Consider the following 13,159-nt stretch of genomic DNA (forward strand, 5'->3'; position numbering starts at 1 on the left):
GCTGCTCCCCAAATGTCTCCTCCGCACCTGGGACTCCACTTCGAGACTGGCCGGACTGTGCGATCCTGTGTGAGCAGAGCGATGAGGACTTCCTCGGCATGGTGCGAGCGCTGGTGCATGGCAGGAATGTAGAAACCAGATGACCTCAAATGGAAACTCCGGGCCTGTTGGAGGCAGGCAGGCCATCTCGCTTGCTCTAATAAACACTCCGCTCTGCAGCCTCTCTTTCTCCCCCCCTCCCTGGCTCAGTTAGCCTCCCAACCTGGCTCAGCATCGCCTCCGCCACGCCCCAAATGCTGGACCGCCGCCCGGTTTCGGGCCTGTAGGCTGCGATGCTCTCTTGCGTCCAGCTCCATCTTTAGCCAAGGAGAACGGCGACGTCATCCTCCCGTCCCAAAGTTGTAATTTTCATCTGTTAATTACACAGAGGCAGAGATGAGCTAAATATACACATCTGGGCTTGTAGAGGGGGAAGGGAAGCAGCCAAAAAGAGGGGGCTCAAAGTATGGCTGCCCTTCACCCAGACGTCGACGGGGAGGGGGGTGGAGGGAGTCGAGAGGCCTTCTGGAGCCCTGCGGTTTTCTGCCGCTGAGGCCTGCTCCTGAAAACAACCAGGGAAGAAAGAGAAGAGGAGGCAGAAAAAAAGGACGGAGGTGGGGGGGGGGGTTGGCTCTTATTGCAGCGGAGCTCAGACGTGACGCTCTGATTGCTCCCAGCGGTTGTGGTCAGCACAGAGGAGAGGAGGGGAGGCGGGGAGGGGGTGCAGAGCAAGGCGAGCAGGGTTAGCTCTTTGCCAGATGTCGTCATTGGCCCCGATGTTGTAACCGCCTCGTGGTACATACGATATACACACATCAGGAGACAGATGCGTCCACTCGAGAGGAAGCAGTTTACCTGACGAAGCCCAGCCGCCGCTTCATGGCAGCGCTCAGTCGGACAGCTGTCGCCTGTCTCTGCGCCTGTGCTGAAACAGTATGAAAGTGCATATCGGTGTGAGAGGTCTGAGTCCTGAACCTTCACACTTTGAAAATCAGCTGCGAAAGCCAGTTTGGAGGCCATAATGAGCGTGAATGCCTCCATGTCAAACTTGTCTCCCTGCAGGGTTTTTTCTCATGATCCAACAGAGGCACCTTGTTGGCCCCCATGACAACCGTGAGCACGGAGGCGATGGGTGAGGGGGGACTGTGATGAGGTTGAGGACGGCTGACAAACCTGCAGAATGGCTGCATTTGTGGAAGGAAGCCTGAGTGACTGGAGACGATCGGTTTTCCTTATTATCGACTGATTTTAGCTGGTTACACAGTGTTTGCACATTTCAGCTGAAGACGTTCATGCTCCCCTGAGGATGAATAGTAAGAAACTTTTTCTCCAGCGCCATCATCAGGTCGGTTTGCTTTATGACCAAAAGCTGCAAAACTGATTCCCTTCACATTTAAGACGGTAAAAGCATTACACCTGCCGAACGTCAGCATGTTAGCTTAGTCACTGTGAGCATGTTAGCATGCTGACGTTAGCATTTTTCTCAGAGCACTGCACTGTGCTGATGAAAACAGCAAGATCTCATTGTTTTTGGGAGCACTTTGAGCCTCCGTCACTGCTGAGGCAGTGGCAGACGTTTCAGAGGCGTCTTTTAAGCCTCATAAGGCACGTAAAACCAAAACTGTCAATCGCTACGACTGCAGGAAGCGCATGTAAACAGAGAGCAAAACGTGAATCGAGTTAAACGTGGAGCTGTCTCTTCTTCCCAGTCTGAACATCAAGAAGGAGACACTCCCTCCTAATTAGGTTAAAGCGGAGCACCATCTCTCCACTTACCGTGCAGGGAAGCATAATGGGTGTGTGGTTAGCTGGTGCTCTCGGTCAGTAACACACACACACACACACACACACACACACACACACACACACACACACACACACACACAGTTTTAATCACAGTTTGTGAAACAAGGTCAAAAGCTCATATGCAACATACTCATCTCACAGTTTAATAATTGAGCAACATGCCAAGATTTCACTGCACGCATGGCAGCGAACGCGTGCTAACGTGTTAGCCTTCAGTCGTGCGGTCTGGCCCCGCGTCTATGGTCGCCGGTGGGACAATGAGGGCGGGAGGTGGGAGGTAATTAGAGTGTATTTGTGAGTAAATATGTGCTCATGTCATGGCTGTGCAACTGTGTAACACGCTCTCTCCTCCCTCTTCGCCATCTGCTCTCTCCAACTTCTGCTTCGGATCACTCTCTGCCCTCATTTTTTATTCTCAGGAAGATTTTTCACCCGTGTTCGCTTTCCAACATCTGTTAACCCCCCCCCCACCACCACCACCATTGTGCTCCCCTTCCCACTCTTTTCTCTATCTGACTTTCTTATTGCCTACATAGATGCTTGGCTGGCGGGCTGGCTGGCTGACTCATGTATCCCACGATCCCTTGTGGCAGATGTAGCATGATGCACACATCCACACTCCTGAGTCAGCCAATCAGGTTTGTGCGTCGTAAATCCCAAACAGGCTTTTTTTTTGTCTTCTGGCTGCAGTTTGCAGTTCGCTTGAGCCAACATACACTGAATACGTGGTCGTGTATAAATTAGAGAGGATTATTTTCATCATCAGTGTATCTGTGGTTTAGACAGTTGAAGATCAGGCAGTTAAAAGTGGAGAGAAATTTGGCAGCAATTCAGAAAATCAGTTGATTGTTGAAGTCGTTTATGATCATCAACATTCTGCTTTCAGCTCCTCCAAAACGAGGATTTCCTGCTGCGTTTCTCTCTGTTTTATCACTGCAAACTGAATATTTATAGTTTCTGGGATGCTGGTCGAACAAAACAAGACTTCTGAAGACAGTTTGGACTCGAGGAAACTGTGATTCGACAGTTATTTCAATAAACAATCAACAGATTATTCCAGAATTGCACAAATTGTCTTGAAAAGAGAAAAATTTAATTCATTGACAGATAACTTTTGAAGCAGAAAATATTTTTTTCTCAGTCGTCTTTCGACTGAAAACCTTCCACAAAGATCTCAGCTTGTGTTTAGGGAAGCTGTGATGCACATTCGGCTTTCCTCTGCAGCTTTAACAGAATCACTGTGATGTAAAGGTGCATTTGGAGTGAACGCGGCGTCTCCGCGCTGACAGGACTCACATGGCCTGACCTGACGTGGCGGCGCATGTAAAGAATGCGCGCATAATGCGTTCACTTCCTGAGGAGGAAGACCAGGTCAGGTGGGCTGCTTTAACTGCTCTAATCCCCCAGTCTGCGGGGGTAATCTGTGCATTGTTGTTGTTGTGCTATCAGTCCTGGTCAGTTAGTCAGGGAGGGAGGGGGGCGGACCACCCAGCTCCTCTCAGCTGCAGGTCGATCACATGACCTTTCGTCTCCGAGTCCACCTGCTCTCGTCTCCGGGCTGTTTCCACCTCAAAGCCCACAACAGGTGTGACCTCTGTGATCCCCAGGCCCTGACTCTGATGATGTCCATTAGTATAAGAGCACACTTACTGCTCATTGGTTGACTTATTGCCCTTAATCACCCCGCACACACATCCCCGTGCAGGCCATCGCAGCAGAAACAGTGCAGAGCTGTATGTAGCTGCATGTTGAGTCCCCACCCTTTGCTCTGTCCCCTGTGTCTCAGCACCCACTGGGCTCTCCTCCACCCCTCTGCTGGTAGACTCTGTGTTGCAGCTGCCCTCTAGTGGCTGCTGCTGGAAACTGCACCCTGAGCGCAGCCAGAGGCCTATAGGTTCTGCAGCATGAGGATTTACTGGAGATTAAAGTTAAAATTAACCTGTTTAAAACAGCTTCATCCTTTTCTCACTTTTTTTCTGGAATCCACTCAGACAGATTACTGATAATGTTTGTCCAGACGGAGATATCGACTCCATCGCTGCACATCAGTGTGTGTCCAACGTCAATACTTTTTAAAGACTCAGCAAAATGTGTCTCTTTTGAAACATAATGTCTAGTTTTTTCAGCTTGTTCACTTCTGCTTTGATCAGATGTTTCCTGATTTTAAACTTAATTCACTTCAAAAAAGTTTTTTTTTTTAACATTTAACAAACAAAATTGTTTCATTAGAATATTTTTACAGGCATCCAGTATTTCATGAGGAAAAAAGGTTTTTTTGATAAATCTGATGAAAAATATACCTAATCTGTGTAGAAAAAGTATGTTTTTGACTCTCTCCTGTCCCCTCGCTCATCTCGTGGCCCCTCAGATTGATCTCGCGGACCCTCTGCGAGGCTGGAAACCGCTGCTGTGCATCATGCACATTTTTGTGGTCCAGTTTGCATCACTCTTTCATTTATAGCAGCAGTGGGATGACACAGATACCTCATGTGGGCGCTGCTTCAGCACATGAACCCTCTCATGCCACATGTTGAGTCGGTGCAGCGTTTGTCTCGCCAGCAGGGGACAGGATTCACGCTCTGACCCGAGGACGCTTCTCATTCTGCCGTTAGCGGAGTCCCTCCTCTGTCCTGGTTCCTGATGAGCATCAGCCTCAGCCTGTCCTTCACTCACCCGTTCTGTGCTTTCTCTGAGGGGTGTTTGGAGCAAACACCCCTCGGTTGTGTCTGCAGCGGGTTTGTTTGTGACACGCCGTCTAAAGGCTCACTCACAGCCTGAAACTCTCCTTCCTGTGTGTTTCCCGTCAAGCCTCAGCTCATTCCTCCTTCTCACACTTCTGTGTTTTAAAGCGTGGGTGCAGCAGTGAGGAGAAAAACTGCAGTGTTTTGTCTTGGGAGGCAGCCGCAGTGGAAAAAAAGCGGGGGGTGGGGGGGGGTTAGGCCTCTGTGTGTTAATCTTTTGGCCTGCGGTCATGTTATGAGTGTTAAGGGATTAAAAAATATCACCAAACTAATCTGTCCGTTACACCAACGGCCGTGTTCCACTCCATCCAGCGTCCCCTCCCTCCCTCCTCACCCCTTTCACTTTTCCACTGATGTGTTTGTTATCAGAGAGCGAGGGGGGGGGCATCGCTCCTCTGAGATCAGCAGCGCGTGTCGGCCTTTGATTTCCTGACTTCAGGAGCTTCGCGCTGCCAGGTTATGATGAGAAAAAGGATGTGAAGTGTGTGTCGGGGTGCTGTGTGTTTTCTCAGCAGTCAAAGTGTTACAGGTCAGATGGGGGGGTGGGGGGGGGGGGGGGCTCCGGTGATGTACAGTAAGCCCACATGCAGATGGTGGATGTGCCTCCGCATGCTTCAGCCAAACAGCACACAGCGTGGGTCGCTGGTGGGAGGGGTGCTATTGTCACAACTCCTCATGCGTATCCTCCACGTAAACTGTAACTCAGCGCCTTTTTGCACATTTCTCTTTTCTCTCGTTTTTTGTCCCCCAGCTCTTCACGCTCGTCCTCTTCTTTTCTGGTTCACGGACAGGAGAAAGAAAGAGAGGGCGCTGGACAGACAGAGACCTTTTGTTTCCAAATTAGGCCCTGCTCCCTCGCTGCCAAAACCAACTGTTATTGTGAAAAATGTGATATGAAAGCCCGTCTCAGCGGTGCCACTGTGAAACGGAGCGCTTGTGTATTTTCAGATATTAAACCCATCAGAGATACTCTATGATCCGACTGCTGCCAGCCGGCTGTGATTTCCTCCTCCTCCTCCTCCTGCCGGTGATCCGCTCCTCTCCACAGGGCGGTTCCGCCTGGCGGTGCGTCGGACCTGGTCTGAACCGCAGAGAGAGAAGAGAAACCCCCCACAGCCGCAGCCTCCCGACTTTACGAGGAGCCCTAATTACATAGCCCTGTGTATTTATACTCAGCTGTGACTCAGTGGGACATGTGGCCTGTGCTTGTGTGTGCGTGCGTGCACGGGAGAAGCAGCCTTTGTGTTCACACATAAACAGTGTGTGCGCGCGTGTGTGTGTGTGTATTAGTGAAAGTGTGTGCAGACTCTATAAACTATTTAAACCGGGGATGAAGCGGATTGCAGATCCACCTAAACCTAGTCTGTTATTTCAGCAGAAAAGGCCTTTAAAGCGACTCCACATAACTTCTGAAAAGAGAAACAACACAATGTTCCTCCTGCAGATGAAAATGGCTTAATGGCTTAATTCAGTACACTCGGGGCTTTTGCTGCTCCAGCCTTACTTGGTCTGGTATGGCCGGTAGCTTTTAATGGCTAGCTGATGTTAGCAAACTTGAGGTAAAACACTTCACACCAGGACACAAAGGGGCGCTTTAAAACCTCTACTGATGTCATCAGGGTTGATTGGAGTCGGTGTTGGATGGAAAGTCTGTGTTGGATACTGGGGTCAAGGAGTTTTAATGACATGGGCGTTACTCTGAATGAAATGTGCTTATCAAGCTGCAGTATGGGAAATGTAGGAGTCAGGGTTTCGGAGCCTGACAGGATTTAAGGTGGCTTTCGTGCAACTATTTCTGTCACTTTTCATGTGTATAACCCAGTGCGACAGCATCATGCCCTCTAGCAGAGGCTCTCTGAAAATGCTTGCTGTATTTGAACAATCATCCAGCCCCCCTCCTCTCTGTGACCCCGCCTCCGAGCGCGCCCGCTCAGCTGTAAACTCCTAAAAACACGACATGTTGTACAAAGTCGTTTCTCCTGCCTCTTAAAGTCTTGTGACTCCCCCACATTAATAACCGTGCAGGAGGAGCGCTTTAAAGTAACTGACAGCACGTTAGGAAATAAAACAGCTCTTAAGCCTGAATCCTCAAACCATCTTATAATTGATCGCTCTTCATGAAAGCAGGTATTTGCGTGGTGATGCCTGATGTTCTCGAGCCCTCAGATCACCTTTCTTTTGATTTATCGCTTGATTCTTCCAGCCTGCAGTGTGTGTTCTCCTCTGCAAAGCGCGGCGTATCCAGAGGGTACGCTCTCTGTGTCTACGGCGGCCGTTCGAGTTGATACTTGCCCGTCGTGCGGCAGGTGAAACCTGTCCGACCTCATTGGTAACGGATGTTTGGCGTGTTAACAGCGATGAGCTTTGGAGGGGAACGTCGTCTGCAACAACATGGTCACCTGTCTGCCGCTCTCGCTCCAATCGTGGACGCCCGGCTGTTTGGTGAGAGCTCTGCCGCGTGGGCGATTGGGCGGGAGGGGAGCGGGTCGCCTTCCTGGCTGATTGAGCGGCGTGGTGCTTAGGTGTCACTGTCTGGGTGGATCCTGTGAATGGGAGCGACTGTGTGAGGGAGTACAGGTTTGACAGAGAGGTCATGTTGACATCCAGGAGCAGCTGTTTTATTTTGAGAGCTCTCTCCTCTTTATCCTTCAGCTTTTTCCATTTCCTCTCTCTCATTATCATCTTCCCTCGTCTATATTTTTCCCTCTTAAGCAAAAAAGAAAGGGAGTGAAACAGTGAACACAGCAGCAAGGCAAATGTTTTCTTTTCTCTTTGTGCTGGAAATTGGCCTCCCTCTCTCTCTCTCTCTCTCTCTTTTTTTTTTGTTTGCCTCCCCTCTGCGTGGAGGGGAGGTGGCGGAGGCAGGGCCGGCTTTTGTGGAGTTTAGCGCCGGGATCACAGCTTTGTCGATGTGTTTGTGTCGCTCGCGCACACATGCAGCACACGTGCGGCCCCCAGGCTTCATCCGTATGCGGCACAAGAGAGATCTACAGCGGATTTAGCCTATCAGCGGCGGCCTGCAGGAGATATCTCCATCTGGGCTGCTAACTGCTGGAGCAGGACCCCCTCTCCTCCGCCTGTTCTCAGTGATGTCCAGCGTTTTTGGATTAAACTACAGTTTACTGTACGGCGCAGTTGTTTGTTTGCCGGTGACTGTCGGACCGGTTGGTGTGGTGGGAGTGAGTGATTGTTTGGAAGAACAAAAACGAGGAAAGAAGAGAGAGCAGCAGAGAAAAGCCGATGTGTGCCGAGATAGACGGAGTTTAGGATAAAGATGAGAGCGAGATGAAGGGGTTCGTTTGGCAGGAGAGATAAAGAAGGAAGAAAAGAAGAGAGAGAGAGAGAGAGAGAGAGAGAGAGAGAGAGGGCAGTGGGAGGGAGGAGAGACAGAGGATCCAGCCCTCTGGGACAGCAGTGTGTGTTTTGGGGGTGGACAGAGTGGCTTTGTATGCAGAACATCACCGGACACCGAAGGGAGGGCCGCTGTTAGTTGTTCTGTGTGTGTGTCTGTAGTGAAACCAGACCTACCTCTGATCCCTGCGCCACACACACTCCTCCATCTGCTGCCCAGGAGTCTGCCGTCTGCTTCCTCTGGATGAACCCCTCTGAGAGCGTCTGAATGTGTGCGAGGGAGCCGTGGAGGGCCGATTCCCGGAGGTCAGGAGCGACAGGCTGTGATGTGGAACTTGTGGGATTAAACTTTCTGAAGGCTCGGCGCTGACGGCGATGGATTGGAGCCAGGAGACGGGAAGATCAGACTCCTGAGTGGCTGGAGGATCCCAGAGGATTTGTGAGCTCTGCTAAAACCACCCATCTTCTCCTCACTTGATTGTATCTTCTGCATCTGGACCTCGTCCACGACCTTGCGTGCGAGCGCGTGAGCGGCCCATGTGGGCAGTGAGGGATGCGGATCTGAGCGAACTCCACGCCCCGATGCCCGCTGCTATGCTGCCATGCCCTGCGCCGGCCGGGTCTGACTGGAGCTTCCAGAACCCGGTGGGGGTGGACTGCAGCTCCCCCGAACCTCGCTGCATCTGGCTGGCGGTGCTCCGCGGCGCCACGGCTTCAGTGTCGCCGCCCGCCATGCCTGCTGGGTACAGGCAGAGCTTCCACCAGCCCAGGGTAAGGAGAGGTCTTCCTCTAGTGAGCTGACACCAAGTCAGTGATTTAGAGCATCAGTCAGCAGCTACAGTGACATGACTGGACGATGCCCAGAGATAATCATTGATTTTTATCAGTTTCATGTAATATAAGGTAGAAAAATGCTCAAAATCCTCAAATTGGAGAAGCTGGAACCTTCAGATTTTTGGGATTTTTATGTGACGCATTAGTTAAAACAGTCAATTGATTGTTAAAATTCTTGCTGATGAAGTCTGTGTGGATCAACCAGTCGATCAATCGCCTGAGACCACGTGAGCAGCTCCTATATTTCACATACCCAGATGACGATTGAAAGCATCGTTCGCTGCCTGCGGGAATCTCTGTGGCACACGGTGATATCAGCAGGATCCTCTCCAGAAACCGCCGTGTGGGATCGTTTCAGTCACTCATGTCAGCAGAGGCTCCGTGTAGCTGTCAGCCCGTCATTTGAAGTCTGTTAACCACTCAGCTGCTGACAGATTTCAGTGTCTCCGGGCAGGTAGTCGCGCTGCCTTTTTAGAGTGCCTGTTTTTTAGACCTTCTGGGAAACGATGTGACGTTGGCTTGTGTCGCTCCGCGTTCTGATTGCTTTTCAATCAGCTGTTCTTACCTCCGGGCTTGTTTACTCTACCTTTGGTGGCCTCGCATGTGGCTTTGAGATGGTTCCGATTTTTTGGTTTTCGGCAGGTTTTCTTTGTGATGGGACGGAGTTCAGTCCGATCAGCATCTCTGGCTTTCGTTGAGTGACGTAATGGTAAACAAAGGTGTGCAAACATTGAGCGAGTGACCGGTGATCATCACAAGGCAATTCTTTAAAGACCATTTCATCACATTAACTTTAACACTCTTACAATGATATTAACGCCGAATTATCCACTGGAGCTAAACATTACCCTAAAAAGATGAGTAAATATGGAAACTGTGCCGCTTCATTCTTCTCTTCGCGTGGCTTGTTGACGCTTCCCTTCCTCAGAGGGGTTTGTAATTACTGGCTAAAGACAGACGAAGGGGGCTGCTAAGTGCCACTTCTAACGAGGTGTTGTGGAAGCTGTGCGATTGAGCATCCCCTCCCCCCAAATGCCCTCAGAATTCAGGGCAGAGCTTCCCCACATGGTCTCATTTCAGTGTGGGCATTTGCGTTTACTACCCCCTGACTCGTTGACACAGTTAAGAAATGCCACAATGAGGAATGTGAGCGTGGGGGAGGATAAGGGGGCTGCATGGGCACAGCTGGGACAAACACTGTCTCACACTGATGAAGCCAGTTCAGATCATGAATCTTCATTTTCCTTTGCTGTGATTTCATTTGTAAAAATGATTAAAAATCAAACTAAACAAGAATTCGCAGGATATAGAAGAACAAGCCGGCGCAAAGCGGATCCTCAATGTCAGCAAGGTTACAAAAAATGTAAAGAGTAAATCAGCTTTATGTGACAGACAAACCGAAGACGCCGTCCTGCTGAGAGCGTTGAAATGTTCCCTGTCCCGTGTAAATCATGACTTTCTAAACTCTTTCTGCGGGAAGGGTGAAAAGTCCCAGACCACATTTGAACCCACGTCATGCTTTAACTGCTAACTGCCGGCCGAGCTCCCGAGTCATCCTGTAAAGTTATTCTAAAACTACAGCCCTCCTCCTCCTCCTCCTCCTCCTCCTCCTCCTGCTGGTCTCCCTTCAAATGACCATCATGTCTATAAAACAGTCCACTGGCGGACAGCTCTGCGGCGAGGCAGGTGTCAGTTAGACAAAGGAGAAGTACAATATGTTTTGCTGTTCAGGTAGAAAACCCTGTTTAACTGACATTGCATCATCGTCACCTGTTGGCCTAGATACACTGACAATGGGGTTGAACTGGTTTCTGAGCACACATACTACATTCATATTGACATTTAGGTGACGGCAAACCCGCACACACACATGCATGGCCCATGAAACACCGTCTCATGTAGATCAAACGTGCTGCAGTTGAACTTGTGCTGCTCTTTCTTTTCGCTCCTCGCTTGTCGGGCAGGTTGTGTTCTTTGTTTGGAGTCGCTTAGGATATTCTCACACCCGTCATGCATCTCGACGCAGGATGCATTTAGACCTGCAGAGGTGGAGGATACTCTCCGTGTGGCCGGTGAGTCCAGGACAGACGGGGACGCGTTGGGCTTCCCGCCGTCCCTCTCCTGCTCCCTCTTGGCAGCCCGGCTCAGGGCTGCGGGTGCAGACAGCCGTCAGGATTAAAGGCTCGTCAGCATTTGTAACGTCCGTAAAGCTCCACTTTTCAAACAGGTTGCAGCTCTCAGCTGTTTAAAAGAGCATTATTGTTCTGCCCTGCTGGGGTTTTAACAGGAGCCCGGCTCCCCGACAGCCGCTACATTCCTCCGTGCTGCTTTACCTCTGGATGGACTGAGGAGAGGAGCGTGTGCGCTAACCAACATGTACGCTGCTGCTGACGATGATGATGATGACAGTATCATCATGTCCTAGAAAAGCCTCTTACCAACAGACAAGCCAGTTTTACCAGATTTCAGGAAAGATTATCACTTATTTTTATATATTTTAACAAAGCTGATGAAGCTCTAAATTTCGGCTATGTTGTCTTCCTCTCAGGTGGACGGACCTCCTACCTTCTGTCCTTTCAGTCGTGCACCTTAAAGAAGCGTTTCAGCACTTTAAAGACAGTCATAAAACATCTATGGAGTAGAAAGATGGGAGTACTGTTGAAATTGTGTGTTTTGTGACCACAGAGAACATGGAGAAAGAACTGCAGTGTTCCCTTTTTCTCAAAAGGTAGAACAACCAGAACGCACTGCGGCACCGGACCGCTAAATGTGATGTTTGGTGGCGCTTGGCTTTGGCTCGTCTGGTTTCTAGCAATGGCGGCCTGGCCCCTCTGTCAAACTGAGGGGGAGGGATCCAGCTTCTGTACTCTTTGTGTGTGGAGCCCTATGGGGGCAAATCCACGGGGTGACGCAAAACGAGCGCCGAGCTCTGGGTTCAGGCAACGTGGAGGGAAGTAAATGCTCATTTGCATGTACGACCCACACTGTAATGAAGCAAAGCTGGTTGGAAGTCGGTCCGGTTTCCCTTTAATGAAATGCTCTGTAATTGAAATCAGGAGCGGAGATATCCACAGGGAAGCACGTGCTGCTGAGCGTGTTGTCACCACTTTACCTACTAAACACCTCCTCAAAGCAGGAAGCTGGCGTGTGCCATTACAAGCTGCGCAACACATTCGAAAACAATCGTTTACAGTGCGGCTTTTTTCTGTGAGCTTTAATGACATCATCTTCAGGTGGTAATGAGATCCCTCAAGGCTCTGCGTCACCTGAAGGACACTCAGTTTATTGGTTATTGTAATTGGCGACAGCAGGCGAGAACACGTCCTGGTTTCAGGCAAAAAGTGGCAGAAAAGGATAAGTTCCCAATAGGAAACAGTCTTCTTTTCTCAGCAGAACAAGAGCGAGGTTTCCCTTGTCTGTGCTCTAAGCCTGCATAGGAAGTCAAGTTTAGACTGAAAACCACAGAAAAAATTTTCCAAGTGCCTCGTTGGTTAAGTGTCCAACTGCCTGGAGAGGACAGAGCGTGTCAGCAAGTTTGGATCAGCTTTTTCTTTTTTCGCTTCTGCGTTAAAAACTAAACTGAAGAGGACAAACCGGTCGCCTCGAGGTGACAAGTGTACAATTTATCTGTGGCTTCAGGGGGAAAAGGTGGAGCGTGGACTCGGCAGAAGCCGAGCAGAGACGTTCGTCCCACAGAGTCCCGAGCGGGAGAGTGGGAAACAGCGCTGGCTCGGAGACCCAGTCAGACCCTGTGTGTTTTGGGTAATCACAGGGTTTGGTATTCCCAGCGCCGGGAGGGGCCATGCGGTCGAAACCGGCGTGCTGGAGCCTGTCCCTCGCTGGGGCCCGATACTCCTCCTCCTCTCCGTCCTCCTCGTCCTTCTCCTCTCATTCACTCTCACCTCCTGCCAGTTACAGTGTGTGTGTTTCAACATGTCCGAGCCAAACCGCTCCCTCTGAGGAATTCACTCAGGCTCTTCCTCCTTTCATTTCCTTTTTTTTGGCCTTCTCCTCTTCTTTATCATTTTTATTTGACACTCTTAACACTCCTCCCTCCTCACGCACTTCTTTACGTCGCTCTCGTGCCACACAATAGGCCTCGATGCTCGCCTCTTTGAGAAAATAGCAGGTGTTGCTTTACCTTGTTTAGACTGCCAGACTAAAGCCAGGCTTTGATCCCAACCTGCAAAACATTCACACTTCAGAAGAAGCTTTGTGACGCTTTGGACTCAAAGACAACATTCAGGTTTTCTCCCACGTGTGGCTACAAACGCAAACACACATTTCACAAAGAAATCTGAACGTCCAAACTTCGCTTTGGTCCCCTTTTCCTCGGATGGAGCGTAAAAGCAGAGGGAGAAAATGTGCATTAATGTCCGGATTTCCAT

General features: G+C 50.1%; 1 protein-coding gene across 9 annotated transcripts in view; it reads left to right on the forward strand.

Annotated features, from left to right (window-relative positions):
- arhgap23a (Rho GTPase activating protein 23a) overlaps nucleotides 1-13,159 on the forward strand; it is a 59,653-nt gene that overhangs the window by 21,052 nt on the left and 25,442 nt on the right. For 4 of the 9 annotated variants that reach the window (XM_070981923.1, XM_070981927.1, XM_070981921.1 and 1 more), the window contains exon 1: nucleotides 7,526-8,708. The exons of 2 other annotated variants lie outside the window; for them this stretch is intronic. In XM_070981923.1, the coding sequence (XP_070838024.1) occupies nucleotides 8,475-8,708 (234 nt within the window). In that variant the 5' untranslated portion in view covers nucleotides 7,526-8,474. Of the gene's footprint in view, nucleotides 1-6,964; nucleotides 7,029-7,524; nucleotides 8,709-13,159 lie in introns of those variants that run through there. 3 more of the 9 variants (XM_070981920.1, XM_070981922.1, XM_070981926.1) reach the window with 2 other exon arrangements.

This window comes from Chaetodon trifascialis, chromosome 15 (assembly GCF_039877785.1).
Source record: "Chaetodon trifascialis isolate fChaTrf1 chromosome 15, fChaTrf1.hap1, whole genome shotgun sequence".
NCBI classification, from domain to species: Eukaryota; Metazoa; Chordata; class Actinopteri; order Chaetodontiformes; family Chaetodontidae; genus Chaetodon; species Chaetodon trifascialis.